The 23,549-nt window shown below is 57.0% G+C and overlaps 1 protein-coding gene across 3 annotated transcripts in view; it reads left to right on the forward strand.

Annotated features, from left to right (window-relative positions):
* Positions 1–23,549, forward strand: part of NEK6 (NIMA related kinase 6) — an 85,848-nt gene that overhangs the window by 40,578 nt on the left and 21,721 nt on the right. For all 3 annotated transcript variants that reach the window (XM_060608711.3, XM_060608713.3, XM_060608712.3), the window contains exons 3-7: positions 10,648–10,788; positions 12,343–12,405; positions 17,023–17,133; positions 21,459–21,567; positions 21,925–22,032. In XM_060608711.3, the coding sequence (XP_060464694.1) occupies positions 10,648–10,788; positions 12,343–12,405; positions 17,023–17,133; positions 21,459–21,567; positions 21,925–22,032 (532 nt within the window). The remainder of the gene's footprint in view (positions 1–10,647; positions 10,789–12,342; positions 12,406–17,022; positions 17,134–21,458; positions 21,568–21,924; positions 22,033–23,549) is intronic.

Below are 23,549 nucleotides of genomic sequence, written 5' to 3' on the forward strand. Positions count from 1 at the left end.
CCTTCTCTGTGCCGGACTCTGGTCTGTCCCTGGGATTTCCGTGTGACTGGAACAGCTTTATTTCAGTGGGATCCATGCTGGGTAGAAAGGCCATGTTGTGGAGGCCCCAAGGAGAGAGTGAGGGGCTCTGCAGCAGCCTGTGCGCGGGGTCGGAAAGTGCTTCCTCGCTCTGAGCTGAGGCCAGCCTTCCTTTTGGATTTAGCTGTGCCCTGGCCCTCTTCAGCCTCTTTGTCTAGAACCAGCAGAGCTTCAGGATGCTGGTTTCCTCACACCTGCCTCGGCCTTGACGTAGATCCTTGGAGAGCCAGGCAGCCACCTGCAGCTTCCCTGAAGACAGTCTCTGGGGTTCCGAGCCGCCCTCACACTCCGTGCCTTTGTGCACACTGTTCCCTGGGCCTGGGTCCCCTCCCCAACTCCTCCAGGCCTCAGTCCAAATGCTGCTGCTTCTAGGAAGCCTTCCGGCTCCACCCCACTCCTTCTTCTGTGCCACACGGGTGCTGGGTTATGGCCACGGTGTCCCGCTGGGGAGCTGGTTTCCTGAGTCTGTCTCCCTTCCTAAACAGAGGACCTTCTAGGGCGAGGCATCACTGGTCACATCATCCCAGGCCAGGCACAGAGGAGCCCCTCGATGCCTGCTGACTGAGTGAACTACAGATACGTGCAGTATAGCCCTGCCTGGCGGTGTGTGCGACGGACCCAGTTCTGCTCCTAGAAAGCACACAGCCTCCTGGGGGAGAAAGATGAGCCGGGCAGAAGAAACTCGGGGGCCCATGGAGCTCGAAAAAGGCACATGATCCAAACTAGATGGCCAGAGAGGCTTCTTGAGGAAGTGGCATACAAAGGCCTAGGGGGGACAGAGAGCCAGGGCCAGGTGCTGTAGGGTCTGGTGCACAGCCTGGAACGATGAAAAGTCAGGTCCAGGGTTGGCTTTTTCCCCAAAGCCGTGAGACCTGAATCGGGGAGATTCGGAGACAGCTACCTCCTTGAGCCACGGAAGGCTTGTACCAGCCTTTACTAACTGCCTAGTTCCTGTCAGAGGGCTTCAGGTGGGCTGGTGTTTGACCTGCTTGGCCAGGGTTGCCATGTGCAGTTGTGCAGGTGCACGCTGCACAAAGGCGCCTGGTCAAGGAGGCAGACGGGTCTGAAATCCTTCTACACCCGAGCTCCCATCAAGCCATGCTTCCCAGGGTAGAGCTGCGTCAGCTCAAGGGAGGGAGCACCTTTCTAGGTTCACGCAGAGGCCAGATGTGTGAACTGGTAGACGCTGTGTCTGTGTGTGTGTGTGTGTGTCTGTGTGTGTGTGTCTGTGCGTGTGTGTACCCATGCTCTTGCACACACAGGCTGTCCAAGCACATCTACACTGTTCGTACTTCGTTCCCATTACTGGATGGGATGCAGGCGCATTTCCTACGTGGAATTTGGGGGCGCAGATCCCAGAAAGCCCAGAGGCCTATGGACACGGCTGGTCCAGAGTCCACCAGGACATCTCACTGATGGCTGGGGGCAGTGGGGCCTCCTCGGGTGATGTAGCAATTTGTCATATTAAGTCATTCACTAACAATTGAGTCCCCCTTGATTAATCTCCCAGAATTAGCCAGTTGCATTTTGAGCAATTAGGGTTAATTACAGCCTCATTTGGCAGAGGAGAGAGCCCCGTAATTATTTCACGAACAAGGCGAGGCGGCGGCGGGCTGCGGCGGCCGCAGCGTCCGGGCCTCTCGTCGCACATGCTGGAGTGGGTAATGACATAGTTAAGTGTAATTAGACGCGATTACTCGTCGTTGGGCAGCGGCTGTCGGTGAAGGTGCCCCCACACCCACCAGCATCTGGCCGGGTTTGCAGAACTAGGGTCCACAGCCGTGTTCACACCGGCACTGTTGCAGGTTCGGGCGGGAATGAAGACAGACGCTTCCTCTCTCCTCCACTCAGGAAGCACCGGTATTTAAACACCAGCTGGGGAGACATCAGGGCCCGAATCTTGCCAGTTTCGGGCCATAGAAACTCCTCAAATTGACCACAGAGGCATTTTCCTTCGGGGCAGGACACGCTGCTGTTTCCCTGAAATCATCCTTAGAGGAAGGAGCCAGGGCCCACAGTGACAAAAATACTGTGCTCTAGACCAGGTGGGGCTCACTTCCCAACTCCATCCGTCACCAGCCAGGTGACATTGGGTAAAAGACCGGTCTGAGCCTCGGTTCCCGCATCTGTAAAATGGGGCTGTATACTTTAAAGCATCATGGCGTCTGACATTGTGGGTGTCAAGGAGATGTGTGTCACTGATTTTACTTTTTTCAAAGTTGACTTATTGAGAGAGAGAGCATGAGTGTGAGTTGGGGAGGGGCAGAGAGAGAGAGAGAAGGAGAAAGAGAATCCCAAGCAGGCTCCTCACTGTCAGCACAGAGCCTGGTGTGGGGCTCAGTCTCACAAACCGTGAGATCATGACCTGAGCTGAAACCAAGAGTCCCCCCACCTTAACTCACTGAGCCACCCAGGCACCCCTGTCACTGATTTTATTCTCATATTTTAACATTCATTTTAGTTTTCACGACTCAGGAGCCCAGAGTTGGAAATACCCACAGTGTCAAAAGAACAACTTAACAAACACTCAAAACTGGTTTCGTTAACTTTCTGTGCTGCAGGCTAGTGGTTTGTCATTTCAAGGAGCTTGCTAGCTGTGAGAGCTGTCAGCTTATGAAAATATGTTTGCTGAACCCAGTGGAATCACATGTGAAATCATTGAGATTTCAGATGAATGAATGAATGAGTGAGTGAATGAATGAATGAATGAACAAACGAATGAATGCAGTTGAGAAAAAGAGCTTTAATGTCCCGATGCTTTATGATTTTACCAGTGTGCTGCAGACCGTTTTCGTCAGGAATGAAACATAGCTGACCCACTAAGAACCACGTGACTTTCCAAGAAGGAGAAAGGTGCTCTTGTCTGAGAAAGCCCTGGTTAATGTGTCTTCCATCTGGAAAGTCTTTGCAAACCTGCTTGGGGCACGCCAAGTTCAGTTACATTCGGCCCTATTCAGAGAAAGAGGAATGCGCGTTACTTTTCACAGGATGGATAGACAGCTGCCTCTTAGATCTGAATCACACAGGCCAAAATCTTTATAAAAATCTTCCCAAAGCAGTGTTGGTAGTTAGGTAAGATTTAATGGCCAAATATTAACAGCTTTTAAAATTCAAGAAGTGTTTGCCGACGTGTCATAAATTCAGCAAGGACCTGTCTCATTTCTGCCTTGGGTCTGCTAAGGAGCCCCACACAGAAGTAGAGACAGTCCGTACAAGAGGTGGAAGGCCCCACGGAGGGATGGGTAGATGCTGAGGGAGCCCAGAGGGTGGGGTGGGACGGGGGAGCTCTAGAGGGATGATGTGTGGGCTGGCAACGATCAGGAGTTTGGGGCAGGACAGAGAGGATGTCCCAGGAAGAGGAAGGAGCCAGTCTTGAAGGTGCAGGACCAGTCAGGTTAGGCAGGTGTTTAAATGCCAGTGCTTCCTGGTGTTGATGAAAGGCTGTGTCCTCAGGAATTGAGTCTATAGTGAATGAATGATGAGCCCATTAAGGGTCTTAGGTGGACAAGGGAGTTTGCGTTTTTGAAAGAACACCGGTTGCTGGAGCTCAAGGCACAAGTAAGGTGAAAATAGGAGGAAGCCTGCCTTCCCTTCCCTTCCCTGTCTCGGTCTTAAACGGCTGAACACAGGGAGAAAAGATTCCAGAGACTTCCGGGGGGGAAAGGCAACTGCACTTGGTAACTGAAGGGGTGAGGGAGAGAGAAGTCGAGGATGTATCCAACCTCGTGGTGGAATGACTGACGCTCTCTATGCCTTTCCCCTTTCAAGTCTTGGCTCGTTAGTCATCGGGGCTGGTTCCCAGATTCTTTTATGTATGTTTAAGCTCAGCTTTCTCTGAGCTCAGTTAGTGGGAATTGTCCTGGGGGATGCACCGCAGCTGAGATGATTCTAGGTTTGTTACCAGGTGACTTCCAAGTTTTGGGCATGTTGCTCACTGTTCCCACGCGCCTGTGGCCCTCGGAGCAGAGTCTAGACTTTCAGGTTGGGACAGTCATGGCGGCCATGGTGCCAGTAGTGACACCTGGCATTGACCTCATTCCATCCTCCTCCCGACTCAGAGAACCAGGTCTTATTCAGAACTCTGTTTCGCAGGGAAGGAAATCGAGGTAAATAACGTGTGCGTTTTGCTCTTGAGGGGCAGAGCCAGGAGTCACCCCGGGTCCTGGGGCCCCACGACACCCCTCCTTCTCGTCACGAGATCTACGAGAGGGAAGATGAGCCTTGGGCTTGAAATTAGCCAGATTGTGAAGAGCTGAGCAGGGATGGCCTCGTGAAGAGCCTGACAATATGGACTCTCTGTAAATCATGCCCCTCTTCTGTGTAACACAGATTTAAAACACATCACCGTATACACGAATACTGAACCCATTAGAAGTTCCCTACACACAATGTCAGATGTCTTTAAAGGTGAAATTCGTTTACAGGAAATGTCATTCTGATGAAGTATGCTTTTTAAAATCACAGAAACAGTTGCCTTAAAATTAATGATGCATTGCAAATATCAGGGAAAAAAAAAAGACCCATTCAGTGTAAAGATGATTAAAATTCAGGTCAGAAGTCTGACTTAGTCAGGCTAAATTTTTTAATGAGATTTCAGAAAATTAATTGGGCGAATGCATTTTTATTCTTTTAACATGTAATTTTATGCTCCTTTTTTTTTTTTTTTTTTTTAAGGATTTGTCGATGGCTGAGGCTTATTGTGGTTCAAACATTTTAAACTCAACTTAGCGCAGGGTGGGAGGTGTTCGTGGCCTAATTTGATCTGACTTGCAGAAGAGAGCCTGGGTTTCTCTGAGCTTTCTGGGGAGGGGCTGTCCTGGGGTGGTTCACTAGCCCGCCATGTCTGGCCTTGGCCTGAGAAGCCTGGTGGTATTTCTTGCGGGAGGGATGGGATCAGGGAAAGAGGGGACTCCTGGTTCAGCCGAGCCTCCTGCTGCCCAGGGAGTCGCCCAGAGGCTCTTCTTCTCTCTGAGATGGTGTTTCCCCCGCGGGCTCACTGCAGCTAGCACCAGAGCGGGTCAGCACCCCTGCCGCCGCCTCCCGGCCTCTCTGCCCATCTGCTCCTCCTCTGGGGGAGAAGTAAGGGGCTCCCACCCTGGGGAAGGGGGGTGAGGAGTCAGAATTTCCAGCCACATTTTCCCAGTGAGTGGCTCACAGGATAGCCCTCCAAAGGGAGGCGAGCGAGCCTGTGGTCTAACTCAGTCCCTTGGCAAACAGTCCTGGACGACCCGTGTAGGGGACCATGAAGTCAGAAGGCTACAGGGGCACGTCCACCTCACTGCTTTACTGCAGTCAGGTGACGATGGGTAAGTGACCTCTCTGAGCCTCAGTTTCCTCATCTGTAAAATGGGGCCGTGAAGACTGAGATGGTGTGTATATATATATATTTTTTGTTTTTTGTTTTGTTTTTTTTTTTTTTGAGAGAGCATGAATGAGCGAGGACCAGTGAGAGAGGGAGAGAGTGTGGAGCCCGAAGCGGGGCTCAAGCTCACAAACTGTGAGATCACGACCTGAGCGGAAGTCGGATGCTTAACCGACTGAGCCAGTCGCCCCAAGATGGTATACTTTAAACCCCCAACGTGGCATCTGACATGGTGGGTGTTAAGGAAATGGCATACCATTGATCTTATTCTCCTATTTTAAAACTCATTGTAGTTTTCACAGCCAAAGAGCCCAGAGCTTGAAATAGGCCCAGTGCAGACCTTCCGTGGGGTGGGGATGATGGTGATGGTGATGGTGATGGTGATAACAACAGCCACGACCTCCCTGCCTCAGCTCGTCCCCAGCCCCCTAGGAGGCAGGCGCCGACCTTGTCCGAGGTCCACACCTCGGACAGAGCAATGCCAATACCAGTAATGACATTAACAACCCTATAGCATCTCCCACGTGCCAGGCGCTCTTCCAAGAGCCTTCATTCGGTAACTTTCTTACCCCCTAGCAGCCCTCTAAAGGAGGCACTATTATTACCTTAATTGTCCAGTTGAGGAAACTGAGGCCCAGAGGGCTTCTCCAAGGCCCCTGGCCAGGAAGTGGCAGATCTGGGATGGGAACTCCAGCCTCTGCACCCCAGTGTCCGTGTCTCAGCTGATGGAGCCAGAGCAGGGGTCACCCCTCTGCCAACCCGTGCTCCAGGGCTGGTGCCTGTTTTCCCCAGGAGCCAGCGTGGGGTCCAAGATGTAACAGGGGGCAGTGAGGATTATTAGACGAGCAGTTTTCAGAAAGGCCATCAGGGCTGGGGTATTACCTTGACGTCTCCATAGTGCAAGCTGCTCGCCACCAGCCCCCGGTCTGCCCCCCGGTCTGCCCAGCAGCTCAGAGCTCCCTGGATGGTTGGCACCAACATCATCTGGAATCCTCCGAGGAATCCTGGGGCTGATATCGCTAACGTCCCCCTGTTGTGGATGACCTCAGCTGTAGGGCAAGAGCGAGCTGGCTGAGGGCTGCCCCAGCAGGGGAGGAAGCCTTGGAGGTGGCTGAGGAGAAAGGTCTGGCCTTATGGGGCCATGACTCCTTTCACCTCTTCCTCTTCTGCTCACATCCCCTGAGTTAAATCTGAGTCAGGGCTCTCCTGGCTCGGGCACTGCACCGTGTGGCCCGCGGTGTCCCCTACCTGAACAGAGGCCACCCTGGGGACAGGGCCCCATCCCCACCCCTGTGAGGATGGTGGTGGCCCTGAGCCTGCCCAGACTGTCCCCCTCACAGGCTGTGCTGCTGCCAGAGGAACCCGCCCCTGCCCCCCACCCCCCTCCCCCCAGCCCCACACAGGAGCTCACTCCTCTAATTAGGTCGAATGGGTTGTGACAGGAAATGCAAATCTGGGTCATCGCATATGCAGATGTGCATCTGGAGTCTCTGGATGCCAGCTGCCAGCCGGGATGTCACCTCTGTCCTCTGGGAGTTTCCTCTGGGCAGCATGGCCTTCAGGGCACATCTCTGGGGTGGACAAGAGAGGGCTGGGGACTCCAGCCACTTGCGATGGCTTCTCACCTAGTGTTTGCAGAGCAAGGACCCTAGGAGATCGCCTCCTCCAAACTCTTCGCTGTCCCAGGGGGGAAACTGAGGCCTGGAGAGGGGAGGGGCCCTGCCCATGTCACCTCTCAGTGCAGCTGACTCTATGTGGTCAGGGAGTTCAGGTCTCAGCTCCCCACTGACCAGCTGTGAGGAGACTTAAGTCACAAAATCTGTGTAGGCAGCTAGTACAGTAACTGATGTGTTGTAGGTGACTTTTTCTGAGGGTGTGTGATTTCAGCTGCACTCACGAGTGACAGTGGCTGCATCACCAAGTCCCACAGCGCACCAGGTTGCTTTGAGCCCGTTCCATTGTGTCATTGGACACACGTGCCCTGAGCACTCGCTCTGGGCAGGTGAGGGCCTCAGCTCAGGGGACATGGAGGGGACTAAGGGGCGCAGTTTTGGAGAGGCCCCTGTTCGGGGGACAGGGTGGGGCTCAGGTGACTGGAAGCAAGAACCAAGAAGCCTAGACCTGGCCAGTCACGGGATCTTGAAGGAAAAGCTGAGGAGGAATCGGAGTTGGGAGGCCACACAGCATAGCACAAAGGGCGTGGACTCTGGAGTCTCGGGTCCCAGGCTCAAATCCCGCCCATTACTCACTGCGAGGTCTGGAGCTGGTCACTGCCTCCCCTCCGAGCCTCAGTTTCCTAGAACGGCGATAACAGTGATGCCTACTCACAGGGTCGTGGGAAGTATTCTGCACGGTACCTGGCACACAGTAAGTGCTCAATAAATGCTTATACTTTCTTACATGGGCACTTTGTATATAAGTAGGTTAATTGTTGTTACTGAACAACCTACTAGACGGGCACTGGCATATGGTGGATAAGATTGTGGTCTTCCTCCTCCACCAGCCCTGCCTTCTGCTCAGCGCCCCCCTAGGAAGCATCTTCAAATCTCTCACCAGGAGAGGTAATTATGCCTCAAGACTTCAGAGCCAAGGTTGGCCCCACCGTTACCTTGCTGAGGGAAGGAGGCAGCAGGCTGTGAGCCTCGGACTTCCATCGCTCACTCCTGGCAGGCGGGTGCTGTTAGGGTTTCCTTGGCACACAGCTGGGTCTGGGCAGGTTCAGAAAGGCTGGGGTGAGGAGTAGCAGCAGCTCAGGGCCCCTCTCTCCTGATCCACCCCCACTTCTCAGTAATAAAAACCACTGAGCACCTACTGTGTGCTGGGGGTGGTACTCAGCAATCTCACGTGATCCTTAAAGCAACCCTATAAGACAGGCACGCTTCTATACCTCTGCCTTACAAGGCAACTGAGACCCAGCAGCTTGTGTAATTGCCCAAGGTCACCAGTCAGCAACCCAGAAAATAGGCATAAGGAGATCTACATAAGGATGTTTATCGCAACGTTATTTGTAGTGATGAGAGACTAGAAACAAGCCTACTGTGGACTATATTTGGCAGTTATTTAAATCACTGTCAGTGGACAATATCCATCAGTTACTGAGAGAGGGGAAAGCAAGTCTTAGAGTAAAACGTTCACACCATTTTGTGGAATTTTTTAAAGTTTATTTGAGAGAGAGCGCGCGCACACACACACACACACACACACACACACACACACACACGTGAGTGGGGGAGGGGCAGAAAGAGAGGGAGAATCCCAAGCAGGGATACCCACTCTCCGCGAGGAGCCCTGTGCGGGGCTCGAACTCACAAACCGTGAGATCATGACCCAAGCCGAAATCAAGAGTCGGATGCTTAACCGACTGAGCCACCCAGGCACCCTACGATTTTGTGTCTTTAAAAAGTACACCATCTCCATATATGTGAATATTTGTTCACTGAACAAACATTTATTGAGTGCCTACAGCATGTGACACCGTTTTGCGGGGCATACCTTCTAGTGGTCGGGACACAAAGAAGATAACTAAGTAGAATATGGATGGGATTTGGAATGCTGGAAGGTGAACACGAAGGGGGAAGAGTCGGAAGTGTGGAAGGGAGAGAAACGGTGAGGCGTCCGAGGGACATTCCAGGCAGAAGGCCCAGCGAGAACAAAAAAAGGATAGTGTGGAAGGAGCGAAGCGACCAAGAGAAAGTCCTAAAATAGCAAGGACGCAGAGGTGCGAGGATGTGGGTGGGCAGAGCACGTGGGGTCTTAAAGGCTTCGTGGGTGGTTGTCGGGCGAGGACTTTGAGTTACCATAGCAGGTTGCTAACCCTACTCACCTCACCGTGATGGCGTGCTCTCCTTATCTTCGCCTGTTTCACGGTTCAAACTGAACACATTCGTGTAGCAAAGAAAAAGAAGGAAAAACTCGAGGCTGATTGAGAGCAGACGTACTGAAACGGATGCCAGCCCCACAGGGCTCCGCAGGCTCCTTCCGGGGCTTATTTGTCTAAAAGTTGGTATTCGGGTGAAGGAGAGTTCCAGAAGGCAGCCCAATAAAGTTCCTGATCTTCCACCCTCTTGGATGCTTCCGGCCCAAGTCTGGAAGAGGCCTTTTCGCATCAGAAAATTCAGACACTTGCCCCTTCCTGCCTGGGTGGGGCTCTCTGTGCCTCTTGCCTCACCCTCACCCCTAAAATGAACTCCACAGATGTTTCTGTCCCCCTTCTATATGTGAGACCCTGTCCTCACACCGCCACCCAGCCGGGGCGGGTCCCCAGTGGCGGTGACCCCCTGTCCCAGAGTGGCGCGAGGGGGCGGGTAGCAGGAGGAGGACGTATTTTGGCAGACCAGAGCCAAGGCATCCTCGCCGTCCTCCCCTCCTCTTCCCCTTTCCAGGGCCCAAGAAGGCACCCCCTCCTCTCCTTCTCCCCAGAGCACTTTGCACGTGTGTTGCGGGGGGCGGGGGTGGTGGTGGCAAGGGGCTACGTGGCCACTGCTGCCTCACTGGGCAGCACCATCCCTGGGCAGGTCGTACTGCTCAGTTGTGGGTTTCTGTGCTGGCCCCTGGAGAGTCACCGTGAAGTGTCTGGACCCCTCATATTGCCATAAAGGGGCCTGTTTATTCAAAGAAGGGGCTCGGAATGGTGAGACTGCAGATTTAATCTTGGTTTTCTCATCTCTTGGATGGGATTGGCTACCCCGGGAGGGGAAGTCACGTCTTACAATGACTCGTAGGGTTAGGGTTGGGGCCGACACGTGGAGGGCCTTGGGGCCAGTGAGACCCAGAGGGGCCTCGCCCTAGCTGTGTGATCTTGGTGGGTCGCTTCCTTCACACCTGCTCTGCTTGCTGGCTCCAGCCTGGGCACAAGGGCTTCAGGAGTGAACAAGGTGGGCGAGGCCCTGGCCCCAGGGAGTCAGCTTTCTGGGAGTGCGGGACAGAAACAAGCAGATGACCGTGCGATCAGGTAATGAGGGGTGGTGCTAAGTGCCATGGCAGAAACCAGCAGCCTCAGATTCTCATCTACAGAGTGGGGGTTGTGGTGTGGACAGCACCCAGGGGGCCGATGGAGTCTCTGACAGTGAGGTTGGCATTCAAAGTCTCTCCGTGGCCTTGGAGGAGCACTGCTGGAGTTGCCGGGTTCTGGAAGGGGCCCCAGCTGCCCAGGGCCCGGCCCCTCACTACAGCCTGGCTACTGATACCCCTCTGTCCGTCTCCTCCAGAGGCACCCGAACACCCTGTCTTTTCGCTGCTCGCTGGCAGACTTCCAGATCGAGAAGAAGATAGGCCGAGGACAGTTCAGCGAGGTGTACAAGGCCACCTGCCTGCTGGACAGGAAGACGGTGGCTCTAAAGAAGGTGCAGGTGAGCCCATAGGGTCAAAACCACATCACGGGAGCCAGCTTTTGTGTCTAAACATTGTGGCCCTTGGGGCGCCTGGGTGGCTCAGTCGGTTAAGCGTCCGACTTCAGCTCAGGTCACGATCTCGCGGTTCGTGAGTTCGAGCCCCGCGTCGGGCTCTGGGCTGACGGCTTAGAGCCTGGAGCCTGTTTCCGATTCTGTGTCTCCCTCTCTCTGCCCCTCCCCCGTTCATGCTCTGTCTCTCTCTGTCTCAAAAATAAATAAACGTTAAAAAAAAAAAATTAAAAAAAAAAAAAAAAAAAACATTGTGGCCCTTGGCCAGTCCTCGACCCTTCCTCTGAAATCGTCACCCAACTCACTGGGCTGTGGGAAGGATTAGGTGGGCTCCTGTTGATGAAAGCTCATCGTGAGCCTTAGAGGAAAAGGCAAATGAGCATGCATTGAGCACCACTGTATACCGGGTCGTGTCTTGAGAACAGTCCTGTGGGTGAGAGTGGTCACCCCATTTCTCAGATCAGAAGAACCTCAGAGGCGTGAGTATCCATCTCACCGAGCCCACAGAGCGAGCTGAGGGGGAGCTCAGACTCTGACCCACACCGACTCAGCACTTGCTGGTCGCCTCTGGGTGTGAGAGCCTTTCCTGACCTCCGTGTCCCCCCGAAATGGAGGAGGGGGCTCAAGCAGATGGGTTGGCAGCCGCAGAGTCCTGCCAGGATGCGCTTCAGTGAGAGCCACTGGGCACATTTGAACAGCACGTTGCCACAGAAGGTGGCTTTAAATCCCCCAGCAGAGTTTCCCGACACCTCAGTTTGCTCATTTGTCCTTCGAGAATGAGCCTAACCGCCTGGGCAGAGGAGGGGACGCAGACGCAGCCACGGGTGGGGACCCAGGTGACAGATGGTTTCTTTGCTGGTCTGTAAACCGCACATGTGGCTCCGGGTCGCTGGAGGAGAGGCGGGCTCCTCTCTTTAGAAAAGGCCCATTTTCTGCTCTGATTTGTCTTCCAAGGAGGGGCTCGCCTGGCCCTCTTTGTCCTGCTTTTCTGTGCCATGTCGGGTTTTGTAGTGGAGACCTTCTGTTTGTTGCCGGGAGTCAGAAGGTATTCTGAGGGCCCACGGCGAACGGGCACTGAACGGGCCCCGGGGTGGCGGGGGGTGGGGAGGGTGTGTGGTGCCAGGTGCTGTGCTTACACCCTCTCACTCAGCCCACATGACCGCCTGGGAGGTCAGGCCAGGCTATTGGCCCCATTTCCAGAGGTGAAGACTGAGGCTCCAAGCACGTTTCCTGGCCTCCCACTTACCAGTGGGTGACCTCAGCAAGTCACTGCATTTCTCGGTCTTTCTCTGTAAGTCGGCACCAGTAACCCATGCCTCACGGGAGGATTCAGCCCAGAGCGCCTGGCATAGGATGGGCACCCGGTAAACAGCCGTTGTGTTTATGGCGTCCCTCGGCGAGGAGGTGGGAGAGCCGGGGTGGGAGTTCCCATTCTTGTGGCTCCCGGTGGGGGTCCCGGGAGCTGGGTTTTGACCACTCTCTCTCTTTTTCCTCTCACCCAAGATATTTGAGATGATGGACGCCAAAGCCAGGCAGGACTGCGTCAAGGAGATTGGCCTCCTAAAGGTGAGTGCCCTGGCCTGAGCAGGAGCCCCTTGCTTCCTTGCGGTGGCCTGGTCCCCACCCTGGGCCACCTGTTGGCTGTCACAGACCGCAGCCGGTTAGGTTCAGAAACAACACCCTTTTGAGGGTTAGTGGTCCATTTGTTTTCTCACGATTGGGCGGGTGTGGGCCCCACCTCACCTCTGCCCAGGCCTCATGGCGCCCCCAGACTGGCCGTCCTTGCCCCATGTTGATTCTGTTTATGGACACCAGCACCTGGCACCAAAGTCCTTCCCCCGAGGGCACCAAATCACTGCCACCCAGAAGATGCCCCCACCCGGGGTGACTCAGCAAGGCTAGCCCGGGATGCAGGAGAGGATTCACAGCCAGTTGTCTGGCCCGGGGCTCCTGGTACTAGAGGGTTGTCACCCTGTTAGCTCTTCCCAGACCTACCCAAACAGGAGGCTGGGGGGCGGGGGTGGTGGTATCTGTGTCCTTTCCTTTCTCCTCCCCGCTGGCTTCCTCCTTGGTCTCTCCAGAGTCAGAGACAACAGAACTCTCTGGACTAGACTCGCCCCCAGACTAGGGCTGCTTTCTCCTGGAGATCCCTCCCTACTCCCGAGGCTTGGGATTCTGCCTGGCGTCTCACGGGTGGTGGAGGAGGAGGAATGTTCCGCGTATCGGAGGCCCAGGAGCCTAGGTTCAAATCCTAATGTCTTCATTTACAAGCCGTGTGACCTTAAGCAAGTGCCTTAGCCTCCGGGAGCCTCAGTTTGCCCATCTGCTCAGTGGTGAGAATACCTGCCTCACGGGATACGGGCAGTTGGAGAAGATGAGGTAAAATAATATCCGAGGAGGGCCCAGCACAGTGGAGCACACAGTAGGTCCTCCCCTTTCAGGAGACAGAGGGCTTGCTCCACACCTTCTGGTAAAGTGGGGCTGCTGGTCGCAATGATGCGGAAGCCCCACTGCGGGATTTCTGGTTAGCGGTTTACCCTGCCGGGTCTGCCCTGGGCTCTCGGGCCTGGTCCCTGCCTGCCCTCAGCCATTTCCAGGCAGCAGGGAGCAGGCAGGCAGCCGGTGTGACTGTGCGAGGGCCCAAGGAGGGCAGGGTCCCGTCCCAGACTCTGGAAGGCTGGGGGATCCCCGCAGTGTGGAATTGGGGAGCCAGGTGGTGGCGGCCTCGGACGCCACCCTTGGGATGTGGGACTCGAACGCGGGAACGGGGAGGCCCCTGAAGTGGCTGAGAGCGGGGGGGTTGCGGCCTGATGTGATTTGTGACCCTGCCTATGATGGGTCCCAGGGAGGCTTACAGGGAGGTGTCCTTAAGTCCAGCTGTTACAGGTCCAAAAATCCCCTTCGGATAACCTTTTTAAAGTTTTACCTTAACAGTCGACTTTGGGACCCGGGTGTGGTCTCAGGACTCAGACTGATTTCCCAGCCCTGGGGACCTGCTGCCATGGTCACCCACCCTCTCTCCTCTCTTGTGGCCAAGAGTGCACATGTGCCATTCACAACGAGTAAGGAATGGTACGTGTGCTCGTACCGAGCCAGCTTGTTCTGGGTCCCTGGGCTTCGGTGAAGTCATAGGTGAGGCTTGGTGCGACCTGGGCCTATTCCGGGGGCTTCCTCAGGCTGCAATGTGGCCGTGTGCCATTGACCATGGCTCTGGAAGTGGGCACACCCCTCACTAGCTATGTGGCTGTAGGCAAGCTGTTGACCACTCGCGGCCTCCGTTTTGTCATCTGTAAAAGGGAGTGATGGTAACAGGACTGTCCTCAGGTGCCGGGGGAATTAGAAAATGGGTTGGAAGGGCTCAGTGTAGCATCTGTTGTGTGTAAGTGCTCGGTCACAGGCAGCCCTTGTCATCGTGGTCACAACCTCTGCCGCTCACCGCCAGCCCTTTTCCAGAACGCCAATCCAGCTCCCTGCCTGCCCAGAGGAAGTCAACAGGATGAGCCAGGGCGCGAGGTGTTTCCTGCAAAACAAAGGGAACCACAGTTCTCAGAGGGGCCACTGGGCAACATCATTCACGTCATTCATGCCAGAACCCGAACCCCAAAACCTCCCAGTGCAGAGGCCCCCCCCCGGACGTGGGGCGGGAAGGCGGACCCTGTCGGAACACGGGCAGAGATCATGTGTTCATATAGTCAGCACAGTTTTGAGCAGCACTGAGTGCTGGGCACAAGGATGCAGCCAGCAGGGAAGACAGATCCTCACAGACTGCCGTGTCACGTCCCAGCGGGGCCACGAGTGGGACGGAGCAAAGCCCCTGGCAGCAGAGATTCAAGTGGGGGGGGGGGGGGGGGACCTGAGCCCTTTACTGTCACCTCTGCCTTCCTTCCGTCTGGCCATCTGTCCGTCGTCCATCCCTCGGCAGCCAGCACGACTGCCAGGCATGGCGCGGGACCTCGGGGACAGCCCCCCACTGTGGAGCTCCAGGTTGTGAGAGAGAGAGAGACACGGGCGTGGATTGTCGGGACGCCAGAGAGCGAGAGGGTGGCCGATGCTGCCAGGAGGAGCTGCACTGAGATGAATCTTGAGGTGTTACTTACCTGAACCCTAGATACACGAAGCCAAAGCAGCTACCCCTCCCCCGCTCACAAACCACGAAACCCCACCACTCGCATCTCTGGAGCATTTCCTACATCCTTGGCCCAGGCGTGTCCCCTTTGAGACACGCCTGAGCTCCCCAACAGGCTGCAGGCTCAGAAGGGGACTCTGGGTGGACAGCAGTCCTCGGTTACTGGACCAGGTTCTGGACCGGGCTTCGTCCTCCAGAGCCAGTCCCTTCCCTCTCCAGGCCTCGGGGATTGCCCCCAGCTGACCTCTGGGGGTCCCTTTTCGCCCCAACCTGTACCTTTGTAGCCTGGCGGGGTATTCGAGGGAGCCCTGACGTCACCTGCCCTCCTCAGGCCTGCCCTGGGAGCAGGGAGAGAGGCCTCCCCCTCCTCCCCCCAGGAGCCAGCACCTCGAGGCAACAGCCCCCTTGACTGAAGCTTTCATTCCCACCCAAACCCCCTCCAGTCTTTCCAAGTCGTTTGAAAAACTGTGCTGCCCAGTCTGCTCATGACCTTGGTGGGTGTCGGGGAGGCCTCCCTGGGAGGATGTAAGGTTCCCCCGGGGAGGTGGGGGGGTGGGGAGGTGAGCGCCAAGAGTGGGCTGAAAGAGCAGGGGACTCTCGTTTATAATAACAACAGCGCTGGCACGTCATAAGGTGCATTCGAGACTTCAAAGCGTTTTCAACTTGATCAAGTGCCAGCATTCCACTCGCTTTGATATTTTTTTTGGTAAATGGAAAATATCAGCTGATGTGATGGCCAGCGTTAGCTCCGGGAAGGCCTCAAAACAAAATCCGGGTAAAGGTGACTTTTGACGAAGGCACCACAACAGTTCAGTGGACGAAGGAAAGACTCTTAATCCAGGTGCTGGGAAAACTGGATGTCCAAAGGGACAGAAGTGAGCCTTGACCGCTGCCTCACGCTGTACATAAAAATTTATTTGAAACGGAGCATAGCCCTAAATGTAGAGGCTAAGACTATAATCATGCTGTTTGCTGTGCTGACAAAGGGGGTGAGGCCCAGGACAGGGGGCCTGAGGGCTCGGACGGGCAGTGGACATCAGGATAGAGTGGAGTCGAGGGAGGGGCAGACACATGGCCAGCGACAGAGGCCACCTGTGGCTTCTGATTGAGGGGTGTCTGTAGACCCAGACCTGGAGCACAGCCATATGATGTCTGCCAAGGTCCCCCTCATTTTAGAATCCGAAGGCGGGCACAGGTCGGCACACAGCACAAATCCACACCCCTCTCACAGCAACTTCCAGGTCTTCTAGAAAATGTGTGCGACGGTGGCCTCTGCTTGTCTGCTGACAGCCGCCCCCGTGGACTTGGCCGACCAAGCCCTGGCAGAATATTTGAGTCCCCTCTGCTTTCCCAGACTCTGGAATCATTTGGTGGAAACAGTCAGTCTGAGTTATAAAAAGTTGCCAAGGTCTGTCCCCTCTTAGCCAGGCGGGGGCTGACTTCCAGCTGGTGGGGAGCTGTCCTGTCTGGAAAGCACGTGGGCCATGGTGGTCAGGCCAGAGGCAGGGCTTCAGCACAGAGCACGCCAGGAACTGTTGGGTTTTTTTTTTCAGGATTTCACAAGGATGTGTCAAAATGAGAGGAGGGAGGAAGAAGGGAGATGGGCGCACTTGGGAGCACCAGCACAGGCCTGCTGAGCACAGCAATAGGGCAGTGGGGGCCCAGCCCTGCTGCCGAGGGTCACGGGTGGTGAGGAGGAGGAGGAGGAGGAGGAGGATCCTGTTCACAGGTGTCCATGGAGTCTCAGGTCCGGGCAGTCACCAAGTTAGACATTGTGTTAGAGGCCTCGGCACATCTAATGCTCACTACTACTCATGAATACATTATGCCCATTGTACAGATGGGGAAACTGAGACTCAGAGATGCAGAAAGGCATTCCCAGTGTTGCCTGGGTCTGCCTGACTCCCAAGCACAGGCCTTTCCCCCAAGACACTCCCTTGTGTAGCAAAGCCAGGGCCCTGCTAATGAATACTTGCCGTGAGCCAGCACGGGGCAGGCGCTAGGCTAGACCGGCCCTCATTGGTTCTGCCTCCCCCTCTTTCTCTCTCTTTGGACAGCAACTAAATCATCCCAACATCATCAAGTATTTGGACTCGTTTATTGAGGACAACGAGCTGAACATTGTGCTGGAGCTGGCCGATGCGGGTGACCTCTCGCAGATGATCAAGGTGAGTGAGGCCGGCAGGCAGGCCGGCCCCGGGGGCTGTCCAGACACAGGGAGCCCAGGATCAGGCAGCCCCTCGGCCTGGAGTCTTTGCTGCTGTGGCCTCGGGTGGAGGCTGTCCACCAGGGCCACTCAGCCTCCCTGGCCAGTGCCTCACAGGCCTCAGCCGTGGCCTGGAGGGTGCCCGCTCGGGCTCTGGGAGAGGGTCAGCCATGGACAGAAAGCACGCCTCTGGCTGTCCCCACTGCCCCAGGCTGCCCACAGGCCGCCTCACGGTAGAGACAGGGATAGAACCCCACGTTAGGTCAGACCCCAGCTCACAGAATCTGGGAAAAGGTGTTGTGCGTCCAACTTTCCAAAGGGAAAACTAAGCCCAGAAAGGCTAAGAGACTTACCCGAGGATACCCAGTAACACGGGGATAGCGCCGTGCCTGTGTGGCGCCGCTCTCTGTTTCCTAGCCAGGGCCTCCAGGCATCAGCACCCAAGTGATCCCCCTGGGGCCGCTCCAGCACTGGAGGGACACCTCACTCCATGCAGTGGCTGAGGCGGGGCTCTCTGAGAGGTTGAATGACTTACCAGGTCTGGCTCTTGCTCTGTGTCCCACGGCAGCCCCCATACTGCCCTGCCCCCATTGCCCCCCATCCTGAGGCCCAGGCCCAGGCCCAGGCCCAGGCCCAGGCCCACCGAGAGTCTGGACTCAGGAACCATCACAGCTCCATCGCTGGAGCACCTCCTGTGAGCCACAACCATGCTGAGCACACACATCACTCACTAAGCACACACCGTCCTCAGCAGAGCTCAGAGAGATTTAGTTGCCTGCCTGAGGCCACACAGCCTCTCTGTGGGACCCCCAAGCCCCAGCCCTCAGCCCCCCACCCCGCTCTGTGCTCCTCCCTCAAGGCCCTGACTCCCCTGCTGGCTTGACCAGCCTGCAGGCTGTTGGCCATGGGCCCCCACCGCCTCCTTCCCCCAGCCCAGTCCATCTGCTTCTGAGCGAGGCCAGCTACGCCGGAGCCCCCACCTTGCTCCCGGCAACACTTGCAAAAGGGACCAGACATGGGTTCTCCGTCTTTCCCACCAGGCGCTGGGGACTGAGCAATTGCTCAGCGCTTGCTCTTCTGAAATCTGGCTCCTAGGAATTCGGGCGTCGTTGGGAAGCGGCATTACTTGAGCTGTTATCACCTGCTTTTATATTTTCGTTGACATATTAATGTGTTTGCCAGGATGTTAATCTCCACACAGATCCCTGGTGGGAACAGATGTGCTCTATCATGTCTTAGTTCTTCCTTCTCCCCCCCACCCCCCCACCCCCACCCCGTGTTTCTCCTTCACATGTCGTTCTCTTGCTGAACACACACGCATCCAGCACCTGCTGGGTGCCGAGACCTAGGCGTGGGTGCTGCCCTCAGGGAGCTTGCCTTCTAACAGGAGGGCAGACCCACGAACAAAAAGTCACAAGGCCATGTGAGCAAGCCAAGTTCAGGACCTGTGGGAGCCAGGGAAGGCTTCCTGGAGGAGGTGGCCTGAGCTGAGACCTGAGGGAGACAGCGCAGGGGGGGGGGGGTGTGTTGTAGCAGAACAGCTTGCAAGAACCCAGTGGGATGAGCAGTCCAGAGTCCACAAAGTACTGGGTGAGGTGGAGGGAGTGCGGGGGGAGGTGGGGCAGTCAGGTCGCCCAGGGCCTCACCGTCTGGGCCCAGGATTCGAGACCTTGCCCCAAGGTCAGCAGGGAGCTTCCCGGGACTCATGGTGGGGAGTAGACATGGTTTGTATGGTGTTCTAGAAGAAAGACTAGATGCCCAGCAGAAGGTGGGGTGGGGGATGGGAATGGAATCCGTGAACAGGAGGTGGAGGGGAGACAGAGGAAGGGCCCTGGGACGTGGCCCATGGCAAGGGTGCTGCACCCTGAAGCCCCTGCAGACCCAGGCCCCTTGCAGCGTCTCAGTCAGCAGAGCGGGGCTGGAATCAAACAGTCGGGGGTTGGCGACTGGGCAAATCAAACCCCTTGCCCACAAAGCCCGGTTTCCATCTCTGTCCTGGGGGTGCGTGAGGGACTGCGGGGTGGGGGGGGGGGGTGCTGGGTGCGGGGCTGGGTGCAGGCTCCTTCCGGGTGAAAGAGAGGAGGGAGGCATGTGGGTGTCCAGCACCTTGTGTCTGGCCTGGGGGGTGGGGTGCCCCCTCCCCAGCTGCCCTCCCCTTCTCCCTGGCCTCCTCAGGGCCCACACCAGCCCAGAGATCAAGTTGGTCACATACCCGCTGGGTTTCTGGGGGGCAGCCTCCCGGCCCCATCTCAGGAGCCCTCCCCTCCTGACACGGTACCTCCTCTCTCTCGGTCACAGGGCCCTCCCCCGTGCCTGTTTCTGTTCCCTCTGATGCAGTGCCAGCCGCTTCCCCTGCAGGGCCCTGGCTGGGTGCTGCCCCCAGCAAGCGGGAGAGGCAGGGCAGGAGAGACACCCTCGGTCTGGAGGCAGACACACCTGCTAGACCCTCCTCCCTTGGCGGGAAGGGGGCCTTATGCCTCAGTTTCCCCATCTGTAATACGCTCTTCACAATGCCTGGGACTTGGTAGGAGCTCAGTTTCCCCGAGTGGCCTTTCCCACTCTCTGGCTGCCTCTGGGTACTGAGGGGAACTGGGGACCTTGCCGGGGCCCCAGGCCGGGCTGCACCACGGCCGCCCCATTGGGCTAGCCTGAAGGCTACTGGCCTAGGCCCTGTGTCCCAAGGGCCCGCAGCCTCAGGCCAAGCAGTGCCACCACTGCCACAGCGCCGACGTTATTTATGACGGACAGTGAAGCTGAGAGTTGCCGCCACCCCAAAACCCACCAGAGACTCTGCGCCTTCCCGCTAAATGTCACACGGCGCTTATAGGACGTGACATTTAGAAAAGCACCATTCGCAGCCGAGCTTAAAAGCTGTAATGAGGATTAACCAACATCACAGCGTAAACAACGCTCCAGCCCAACCCACCACAGAGACCCGGGGTAGCGTGGAGAGGAGTGGGGTCCTGTGCCAGCGGTCTGTGCTGGGAGCCTCGGCAGCTCACCCGTGAGGTCCCTGTCCCAGAATGGAGCCTCGGGAGAGCCTCATGGGGCTTTACTGCCAGGCCAGGGGCTTTCGGCCATGACCGTGTCATTGTCGGAGGTGCCCAGATCAAGTCCCCCCTCTGGCACTCCAGCTGCGTGACCTTGGGCAAGTTCCTGAACCTCTCTGAGCTCAGTCCCTCATCCAGTGGTTACCAGTGTCATTCAGAGTTAATTAGGGTTAAGAGCTTGGCCCTGGGAGGTTGGGGTTGAGCCGTGACTGCCCCTTACCAGCTATTGTGTGGCCCTTGGTTTCCTCGTGTGTAAGATGGGTGCAGTCACCCCTGCTGAGGGCCCAGCACAGTGGCTGCACAAGGCGGGTGCTTACCCGTGTGAGCCCAGGTCCTGTCTTCCGCCACAAACTCCCTTCCCTAGGCCAGGAGCTTGTCCTGGGGCAGCCACTGTCTTCCCTGCACCCGAGCAGCTGCCCGAACAAATGGGCCTATGGCTTCGCCTCTGGCTGCTTTGGAAAAGGTGGTTGTTCTGGAGCGAAAAGCCTCTGAACAAAAACCCAGTACTCAGGTTACCGGTGTGCGTGAGTCATTGCCCCACCCCCCACCCCACCCCTCAGGCCTGGCTCACAGGAGACTCCCCGGAGGGTCATGGGTGAGGACCTCTTCCCCGTGTGCTCCTTACGGGACCTTTGGTTACCTACGGCTCACTCAGTGCAGCTTGGGTGGCATTTTGGGTTTCGTTCTGTTTTCTGGAGCATTAAATATGTTTTTTCAGGCAATGAAGTAGATTAGTGCCTGGGTTCCCAGGGACAGGGCAGCTGGGATTTAACCACCAGCCATCGGGTACCCCCATTCTGGGCCAAGCTGGGGCGAGGGGCAGACAGAGTCCATGCCTATCTGCTCCAGCAAGGAGCTTCCCCATCAGGCTGTGTGGGAGACGGGCCTGTGTCCGGAAAATGCCAGAAAAAGTGTGATTGAGAGAAGCCTTCAAGATGCAGACCAGGCATCCATTCTGCAAAGTCCTCTAGGACCTTCACTCTGGGCCAGACCTGCTCCACCCGCAGGGAGGTCAGCGCTGGGTGGGGGCGGACCGGTGGCCACGGAGGGCCGTCTGGGGCTGAAGTGTAGACGGGAGCACAGCACCCTCCGTTCCAGATGTATTGTTTGTTCAGCAGCCTGACCACCCGCCCCCGTGCCAGGTGCCAGCTACCACTGGGGACAGGACAGGGGCACTGCCCCGTGGCCACCTCCCTTGCGGCCCGTCCCCCAGGCCTGTCTGTCTTCCCCACCGCAGTACTTTAAGAAGCAGAAGCGGCTCATCCCCGAGAGGACGGTGTGGAAGTACTTCGCACAGCTGTGCAGCGCCGTGGAACACATGCACTCTCGCCGGGTGATGCACCGAGGTACGCGTCCACCAGAGCCCGCGGGGTCTGGGCACCGCCACTCCCCCCCAGAGCCCGCGGGTGGGGCGGGGGGGGGGGGTGCTGGGCACCCCTGGGGCCCAGGAGGCAGCGTTCCCTGCTCTGGGGAGAATGGTCTGGGGACATCCGTGAGGAAGCTGGACCACTTTGTATTCCCCGGACAGGGGCGTGTGAGCATCTTGCCTGGCCTTCGGGGAGTCCGGGAGTCCAGCCCAGGGCCTCGCACGTGCCCATTCTCCGATTCCCCCGAGGACCCGCAAGATGCTCGACACTGTGTCCTGCCCTACCCGCCAGCCCCCCAACTTCTGCCCCCACACCAGCTGCCTTCTTCCTCTGTAGACATCAAGCCTGCCAACGTGTTCATCACGGCCACGGGCGTCGTGAAGCTTGGTGACCTCGGCCTGGGTCGCTTCTTCAGCTCCGAGACCACTGCAGCCCACTCCCTAGGTAAGGAGGCCTGTGCACACATCCCAGCAGCGGCTGGCGGTCCTGGGCGACCCTGCGGGGAGATGCGAATGTTCACCCCACGGGGCCTTTGGTCCGTTAACGCAGGAACATACCTTCCTGAGCCCCAGTCTTTACTAACCTCTTCACCACAGTGACCCAGAGCAGGGCGAACTGAGAGGCCTCGGCTGGGGGTCCCCTGCGTCCTCACGCTGCCTCGCCGCCCCTTCCAGGAAAGGACGGCAGAGCCCATCCGGGACGGCGGTCCCGTCTTTCTCTTTCTCCCGTCGTGTTCCGTCCCGTGGATGCCCCACGCTCGGTCCAGTCCTCCTGGTGGGGGACACTGGCGCTCTTTCAGGTTTTGGCTTTTACACGGCAGTTTTGAAGCCCCAGGGACCAGGTTACCAGGGTCTCACCCAGCAGGAGGTGACATTGTCGCTGGACTGTGAAGGGTGCAGGGGAGCTTGTGGTGCAGGGAGCAGGGGACGGGTGAGCCGGAGAGTGGGGTGCGCGGGGCGCCGCAGACGGGGGCGCCTAAGTGCCAGGCTCGCTGGGCCGGTACCATTCCCAGAGTTGGAGAGCACCTGAGGGCTGGACTTGGGGATACACTTGGGCACGCGTGGGTTTCGGGTTCTGTGAAGCAATGCCAGTTCCGAATCCATACACCGGGTACGTGACTGGGTATGAAACGTGGAATGTTGGAGGATGAGGAGTTTTCATTTGATTAGGAAAGAGAAACCGGGAGGCCCCCAGTGGAACACAGACGTGGGGTCCCCTGTGCGTTACAGCAGGGCATATCCGCATTTAACCAGGGCTGGGTGGGAAGGATGCAGATATGGCAGGGGCATCCTGCTCCCAGCGAGCCTGTCCCTGGTTCTTGGAGGTGGCGTTTGCCGGGGAAGGTGCTCCTGAGGCTTACCTGCCCTGTGAAGGCCGACCCCCTCCCTTGGGAACCACTCTTTTCTCCACGGCCCCAGCCTGTGTGTCCCCCACCCTCTCCCCGAGTGCCTGCGGCATGCTGTGAGTACAGAAAGCAGCTTCTGGTGACAGCGAGGTGTTCTCCCAGAGACACACTTTCCTGGTGGAATCTGTCACTGTTTATACAGGTCCCGATGGCTTAGAGGCTTTCGGGGTAAAGCACGCAATCAGGAGAAGTGCACTAAGAGATCAGCAGCTCTGATGTGTGTGTGCGCGTGTGAGTGCGTGTGTCTGAGTGTGTGAGTGTGCATGTGCGTGTGTGTGTGTGTCTGAATGTGGGGTGTGGGCAGGGCTTGAAAGGACGTCCCCTGTGTTTATGACACTTTACTCACACCTCCAATAGCCGGGAGGGTCCACAGGACCCTTCCTTTGTGCAAACGAGGAATCTGGAACCTGGGAGCTTGAGGGATTCTTCTGAGTCACATAGCAGAGCCAGGACTCGAACACGGGCCTCTCCTCCGGAGCCCATGCTTCCTCCAGAAGACCAGGGCTGGGCCGTGGAAGCTGTGCTGGCTCTCCCTCCAGAGCCTCCCAGCCTGCCG

The sequence above is a fragment of the Panthera onca genome, chromosome D4 (assembly GCF_046562875.1).
Source record: "Panthera onca isolate mPanOnc1 chromosome D4, mPanOnc1 haplotype 2, whole genome shotgun sequence".
NCBI classification, from domain to species: domain Eukaryota; kingdom Metazoa; phylum Chordata; class Mammalia; order Carnivora; family Felidae; genus Panthera; species Panthera onca.